General features: G+C 48.2%; 1 protein-coding gene across 1 annotated transcript; it reads left to right on the forward strand.

Moving 5' to 3' along the window:
- The first annotated feature begins 1,722 nt into the window (after positions 1-1,722).
- Positions 1,723-6,266, forward strand: LOC127695009 (keratin, type I cuticular Ha3-I). The gene is made up of 7 exons (XM_052196862.1): positions 1,723-2,070; positions 3,050-3,132; positions 3,639-3,795; positions 5,163-5,324; positions 5,415-5,540; positions 5,754-5,974; positions 6,149-6,266. Exons 1-7 carry the CDS (start codon positions 1,723-1,725, stop codon positions 6,264-6,266), a joined length of 1,215 nt encoding a protein of 404 aa, XP_052052822.1.
- The last annotated feature ends 1,149 nt before the right edge of the window (positions 6,267-7,415 follow it).

Consider the following 7,415-nt stretch of genomic DNA (forward strand, 5'->3'; position numbering starts at 1 on the left):
TCTCCTCTTTCCCTTTGCCCATATCTGTACTTCTCACACCTGTACCCAAATCATACCCACATCTGTCATTAACATCCCTACCATAAATCTCTCCTTTGACTCCCTTGCCCTCCCTTTGCTGCTTTCTTGGATGCCTATAACAACCTCCTTGCTGGTCTGTCTGCTTCTAGCCTTTTCTTTCTTTTTCTAAAACTGGTAACCATTTGTTGAAATGATGCCTTAAAACTTTCATCATACCCCAGGATCCAGAATTCACATGGCTGCTGATACAAGGGTGGTCCAAGTCTTCCACAGAGGACTGTTGTAGCATAGGACTCTAGCCTCATTAGACAGCCTTATCTTTTACCGGTTCCCTTCACTGATGCCTACACTTACTTGGGCTCCTCCACCATGCTGGTTTTTCTTGCTGTGTTATGGTGCACACACCAGATCTCACCTGGACTCCTTGGTTTCACTCCCTCTGTTTCTTAGACAGCACACTGAGTTGCATCCCAGCATAGATCCATGTCTGTGAACCTGCAGTCCTGACGATGCTCGCTTTTCCCAACATGTAAACCTCTCATATGCTGCTTGTCACTTCCTGATTTGTATATTTACTTCTTGTTTACGTCTTCATCTATTTGTCCCACAATCACTCAATACACTCATCACATAACAAGGTCCTAGCACTGGGTCTTGAAGATGAATTGAACCTTGTCCTTTCTGTCAGAAGCTCAGAGAGATAAAGGCTCAAGTCAGGACGATGTCATGCTCAAGGTAGAGCAGAAGGAGTGCTCAGAGAGGAGATAGGACCTGACTGAAGAGGTTCAAAAGGGAACTGGGCTCTTTATAGTAGACAGTGTTAAATAATGAAAAAAAAAAACCAAAAAAAAAAAAAAAAACAGAAGCTGTCGTTAGACTTGTAACCACATAGCATCTCCTACCTGAGACACCTTGGTTTGCTGTGTGTAAAATGGGAGCGACATCATTTACCTTGAAGACTTGTGCCAAGGGGTGGTGAGATCCAAGACTTGTGAACAATGCCAATTGGGACTGTCTGGGAACTGTGCAGGCTTCCAACAAGTGGGAGTTCCCTCTGCCTGTAGCACTTGTCCACTCCTCCCTGTGCCTATTACCTTGCCTGAGACAAGCCCTGACCCTAGCGCTGTCTGTCTTGCAGTGTGATTAGTGGGTGCTATCTACAAGGTCACAAAGAAGCTAGGGTATCTCAGCACCTGGTTCTCTTTTTGTTGAAAACTGTGATTCTGACATTTGGAAATCAGACAGAGGAAGAATTCTGATTCTCTGTTTTGTCAAGCAGGACCAGTGGCTCACTCAAGTGTCAGGGCCATCACTGAGCAGCAGCACTGTCCCTTGACCTACCACACCCTATTAATGAAGGTTGGGCCTTTCATGAGAGCTAGCCTTTGAAGTCATACCACCAAGCTCTTACCTCATGATGTATAGCATGGCACGGAGTCCTGACTGAGGGAGAAGCCCAAGTAAACCCTTTTATGAGGTGAGGGAGTCTTCTGAGGAAGCACAGCAAATGAATGGGGAGGCCTTTGACCATCACTAAATGAGCAAAGCCAAAAGAAAAAAAGACAGAGAGGGACCATCTTACACGTCCACACCCTGTTTGGAGTGAGTATAAATGCTCACCATGGGAAGGAGACCCAGAGCTCTGAGGCTTGGAGGATTCACACCGCGTCTTCAGCCAGGCACCTCACTCCCTCCAGCACCATGCCATACAACTGCTGCCTGCCCGCCCTGAGTTGCCGCACCAGCTGCTCCTCCCGGCCCTGCGTGCCCCCCAGCTGCCATGGTTGCACCCTGCCCGGAGCCTGCAACATCCCCGCCAATGTGGGCAACTGCAATTGGTTCTGTGAGGGCTCCTTCAATGGCAATGAGAAGGAGACCATGCAGTTCCTGAATGACCGCCTGGCCTCCTACCTGGAGAAGGTGAGGCAGCTGGAGAGAGAGAATGCAGAGCTGGAATGCAGGATCCAGGAGAGGAACCAGCAGCAGGACCCCCTGGTGTGCCCTGCCTACCAGGCCTACTTCAGGACCATTGAGGAGCTGCAGCAGAAGGTGAGAGAGATGGGCATCTGGCAGGAAGTTCTCAGGACAATGTGTGACACACAGACATGACATGAACTCTTGGTCGGGTGGAAAATTTGATAAGTACATTTCCAGCTCTTTAAGCATGTTTTTCTTGTGGATTCTTCTATTTGCTGATGGGTGACTGTTAGTTTTGAATCTTGGCAGAAATTAGACTCGGTGGAGGTCATAGGAGTTTAGATAACTCCCCACTATTATTAAGAGTGGCCTATGGGTGTTTCTGAGCTCTGAAAGTATTTCCTTGAGGTAAGAAGAAAGGACTGAACCAAAGAAGGAAGCCACATAGTAGGAAGGGTCATTTTTCCCCTCTCTTAACGTGGTATGTTGCTAGTCTGATTTTGGCCGATGTCTTTTGGGCACCCTACCACCCTGATCTCATTGTCTTGACCTGGATGCCCTCGGAGTTCCCTTGGTGCACCGTGTCCAATGGGGAATTAGAGTATTTGACTAAACCCAGAAATATCAGATACTAAGTAGAAATGGTCCCAAGCCTTCCAGGATGGCCCAGAGAGTGGAACAACCTCCTTGCCTAGGGCACCGTGCCTGCTGCTTTATGTGTTCATCTTGCCAATTTGACTGAAAGTTTATTAAAGTGCAATATTATTTTTTTTTTGCTTTTAGAACCTTTCTCATCAAATACCAGTTGTTTTAAACAAGTACAAATAGTTTTTATCAGCTTCTCAATATTGCTTATTAAGAAAGGAGAAAAAATAAGATCATCTGTTGATATATTTTTGCGTATTTGCATGTCTGTCTCTAGATTTAGTCCCTTAGATTTTTTTTTTTTGAGCATTTATTGTACATGGATAGCATTTAATAGACACACAATATGCTGTAATTTTTTAAAATTCTGATACTTCAGTATAAATAAATTAATCTTTAAATCAGGATTTCTCTTGATGTAAAGAGACCACCCCCTGCTCATTATGCGATGTTGTGTGATCTCTAGATCTTGTGTGGCAAATCTGAGAACGCCAGGCTGGTGGTGCAGATTGACAATGCCAAGCTGGCCTCTGATGACTTCAGGACCAAGTGAGTGGGTGGCCTGGTGGGGCGCTGCTGCCTCATCTCTCCCTTCCTCCCTCCCCCAGTGTGCACACTGTTGCTCACACAGGCCAGTGCTGATCAAGATCTCCCCTAGGAGTCTCTCCAAGATCTACATTCCCTCCTTTCCTCTCTTCTCCTTTGTTGAGTGGCAGCTCTAGCCCCAACCTCAGCTCCGCCAGACTGCATGTCTGTGACTAGCCTGGCCCTCTACTGTGCACAGCACTCAGCCATGAGAATGTGGGAAGTACATTTATCCTGGAAACCTCGGAAGCCTACAAGTTCTTATCACCTCAGATTCACTGTCTTTGTGAAAATAATTAACACGTATTTCCCGGTAGGATGTACTTCCGGGTCTTGACAACTTAAGTAGAAGGAGCCGGTTATGAAAACTAGCATCTGTCATGCCTAGTTATCCAACAAAGCAAACCAAAGCAGAGTCAGGGCTAGGCATGTTCCTACCCACTCTACCCCTGATTCTCCTGCGACTGCAGGTATGAGACAGAGCTGTCTCTGCGGCAGCTGGTGGAGTCAGACATCAACGGCCTGCGCAGGATCCTGGACGAGCTGACCCTCTGCAAGTCTGACCTGGAGGCGCAGGTGGAGTCCCTGAAGGAGGAGCTGCTGTGTCTCAAGCAGAACCATGAGCAGGTGAGGTCTCCCAATGTGAAGCACACAGTGGGACTGGCCAGGACATGTTTTTAACTGCCACAGGCTGTGGGGAGAGGCTGTGGGCTGAGGCTCAATTAGCTCAGAAAGCTGTTCTCCAAACAAAACCAGGTATTTGTAGAGAATGAGTAATCTTGATAGGAGATTAAGGATTTTCTGCCAGAGGCAGGAACAAGAATAAAGGAAGTTGGCCAGCTCAGGCAGTAATGAGGAAAGGTCAGAGCTAAGGCAGCTGCTGTAGTCTCTGTCACTCGCAAATGACAGCGTATGTGGACACCATTGAAGACTATGGTTCTCTATTTTGGACTGCAAGGGGCAGGGCGGCTCAGGGCTGCCCAACAGGAGGGCCGAACTGGACTCAGAACACAGGTTTTCATTGCTAACCAGCATGCTTTCTGATATCTGTGCTGCTTGGAGTAAAGTGTTCGTCAGTCACCACCACACAGGAAACAGACGGGTGCAACTATACATCCCAGAACTCTGTAGAGACAGTTAGTTAACGCTAACCAAGAGCTTATTACGCACCAAATTTGTGTGAAGTTTTGAAAGCTTCAGAAGGGGGAAAAAAAGAGATGTGTAGTTTGAAGATTCTAGAACAGTGGTTCTCAACCTCTGAGTCACAACCCCTTTGGGGGGGTCAAATAACCCTCTCAGAGAGGTTACCCAAGACCATCGGAAATATCAAGTATTTACATTATGATTTATAACAGTAGCAAATAACAGTTATGAAGTATCAATGAATATTATTTTGTGCTTGGCGGTCACCACAACACGAGGAAGTATATTAAAGGATCACAGTGTTAGGAAGGTCAAGGACTATTGTTCTAGATACTTCTAGAGAAGTTATATGGAAGTGTTAATGATGAGATACAATTTAAGTCTGTCTGATGACTGCCTGAGCCCAGAACCAAGTTCTGTTGGCTCCACGAAAGGTCATCATTAAAACGTAGAGATGTTCCCTTCATTTTCCTTGTAGTCAGACTTTGTCCAAGCTTAAGGACAAAACCATTTAAGGAGATGGTGAGGTATTTCAGCAAGACTCTGAACTGGGCTTTTAGGGAGCAGAATTTAAATGGTTGTCAGCCATGCCTCAGCTCTGATACTAAACCAGGATATCTCCCTAAATAAAAAGTGTTATGTTTAGCATGAAGGGTAGAAGGAAGTATGGGTCCGAAGGTGCGTTGTGCAAAGGAATCAGCCAATCACTGACCACAGGGAAAAGGCTGCCAGGAGAGTACAGAATGGAGATTGTAGAAGGATTCAATGCACCGGATGCCCAACTGCATTCTCTCAAGGAGCGCATCAAGATCCATTGTGATAGTTTGGATTTTCCCCCTTTCCCCCACCAGGAAGTCAACACCCTGCGCTGCCAGCTTGGAGACCGCCTCAACGTGGAGGTGGACGCTGCTCCCACTGTGGACCTGAACCGTGTGCTCAATGAGACCAGGTGTCAGTACGAGGCCCTGGTGGAAACCAACCGCCGCGAAGTGGAGGAGTGGTTCACCACACAGGTGGGCATCTGAGCCCATGGTCTCTCAGCAACTCAGTCCCCAGGACTGTAAGGCAGGGTCTGATCCTGTCCCTCCCCTTGCCCACTGCAGACAGAGGAGCTGAACAAGCAGGTGGTGTCCAGCTCAGAGCAGCTGCAGTCCTGCCAGGCCGAGATCATCGAGCTGAGGCGCACAGTCAACGCCCTGGAGATCGAGCTGCAGGCCCAGCACAACCTGGTGTGTAGTGTGCTGAGCAGTGTGGAGTTGGGAGGCAGAGTCACTGGGGTGTCCTCGGGTCTCTCTCTCTCTCTCTCTCTCTCTCTCTCTCTCTCTCTCTCTCTCTCTCTCTCTCTCTCTCTCAGCTCTTGAAACCTGTGACTTCTTTGGAAGGCCATTCAGGAACCTTCAGAGGGAACAGCTCTGTGACAGCCTTTGTCTTCTCCCTTACAGAGAAACTCTCTGGAAAACACCCTGACAGAGAGTGAGGCTCGCTACAGCTCCCAGCTGTCCCAGGTGCAGTGCCTGATCACCAACGTGGAGTCCCAGCTTGGTGAGATCCGGGCTGACCTGGAGCGCCAGAACCAGGAGTACCAGGTGCTGCTGGACATCCGGGCCCGGCTGGAGTGTGAGATCAACACGTACCGGGGCCTGCTGGAGAGCGAGGACTGCAAGTGAGTATGGCTGCATGACTTCCCCTGGGGGTGAGCTGTTTTCTTCGCGGGAATGAACTTATCCCTTTGTGCTTCCACCTGGAGACATCCGAAGCCAGGGCACTAGTGTGTCGTGTCTTTCCGTGTGCTGAACTCACTCTGCCCTAACTTGCTCCAATCATTTTCTGTCTCCAGGCTCCCCTGCAATCCCTGTGCCACAACCAACGCATGTGATAAGCCCATTGGGCCCTGCGTCCCTAACCCTTGTGTCACAAGATCTCGGTGTGGACCTTGCAACTCTTTTGTGCGTTAGAGATACCATTGCCAGAAGGGGGACAAAGATAACAGTTACACCTCAACTCCACCTCCTCCCAAGACCTCAACAAGTGACCACACTGGGCAAAGACAGACCAGTGCTTGGGATCAGTTCCAGCCTGCAGTGCATTTTCCGGTTTGATCCTTGGGCGCAGGAGATGCAATGTCTGTCTTTTGAGGCGCCTACAACTGTTTGAGTACCATCTACTTTCACAAAGCCATATTTACATATGCAATGCCATGGTTTAATAAAACTTGCCCAGCGGTGGTGGTGGCTCACTCCTGTAATCCCAGCACTCTGGTAGGCAGAGGCAGGCGGATCTCTGAGTTCGAGGCTAGCCTGGTCTACAGAGTGAGTTCCAGGACAGCCAGGGAAACCCTGTCTCGGAAAAAAAAAATCCAAAAAACCAAAATTAAAACTTATCAGAATGTGATTTTTAAATGATTCTGTGAATGTGGGGATCTGGGTGGCAAGCTTGTGAAAGAATATCAGTGGATGTAGCCTTCCTTGTTACACTTTCTGTTTGAAATGCAATACAAATCCTTTGTCTTCCCAATAAATTCTTATTCTGGCCTGAAAATCTGAATTGTCTGTTTCACTGAACGTTCACCAGTGTTTTCCCACTAGATGAAAGGTTCAGTCCCTCCCATATATGGCTTGTGCTTTCCTTCTAGGAAAAGCCTCTTTCTGATGTCACCCACTGGGCGCCAAGAGAATAGAAAGAGGAGGTGGATGCAGGTCTGGGTGGTGTTAGCGACCATGGCAAAGGTTTGCCAGTAGATGACATTTGTGTTGAGACCTGGAACTAAAGAAGGGAAATCCGGAGGGAAAGAGCATCCCAGGCAAGCAGCAAAGTCAAGAGAGGGAATGAAGTCGAGCCTTTGGAGCAGGAGGGGGCCAGTGTGCCTGCAGTAACGAGCAGCAGCAGGGCAGAGTGGGGAGTGGCTCTCTGGGGGTGTGCAGGGTTCATTGGTTCTGGGAGAAACTGATTTCCTTTATTTTTATTTTTGTGTGTGTGTGTGTGTATGAGAGAGAGAGATAGAGAGAGAGAGAGACAGAGAGAGAGAGAAAGAGAGAGAGAGATTGAGAGAGAGAGAGGGAGGGAGAGAGAGGGACAGAGAGAGATAGAGAGATGTGTGCTGTGTG

Source organism: Apodemus sylvaticus, chromosome 10, assembly GCF_947179515.1.
Source record: "Apodemus sylvaticus chromosome 10, mApoSyl1.1, whole genome shotgun sequence".
Taxonomy (NCBI): domain Eukaryota; kingdom Metazoa; phylum Chordata; class Mammalia; order Rodentia; family Muridae; genus Apodemus; species Apodemus sylvaticus.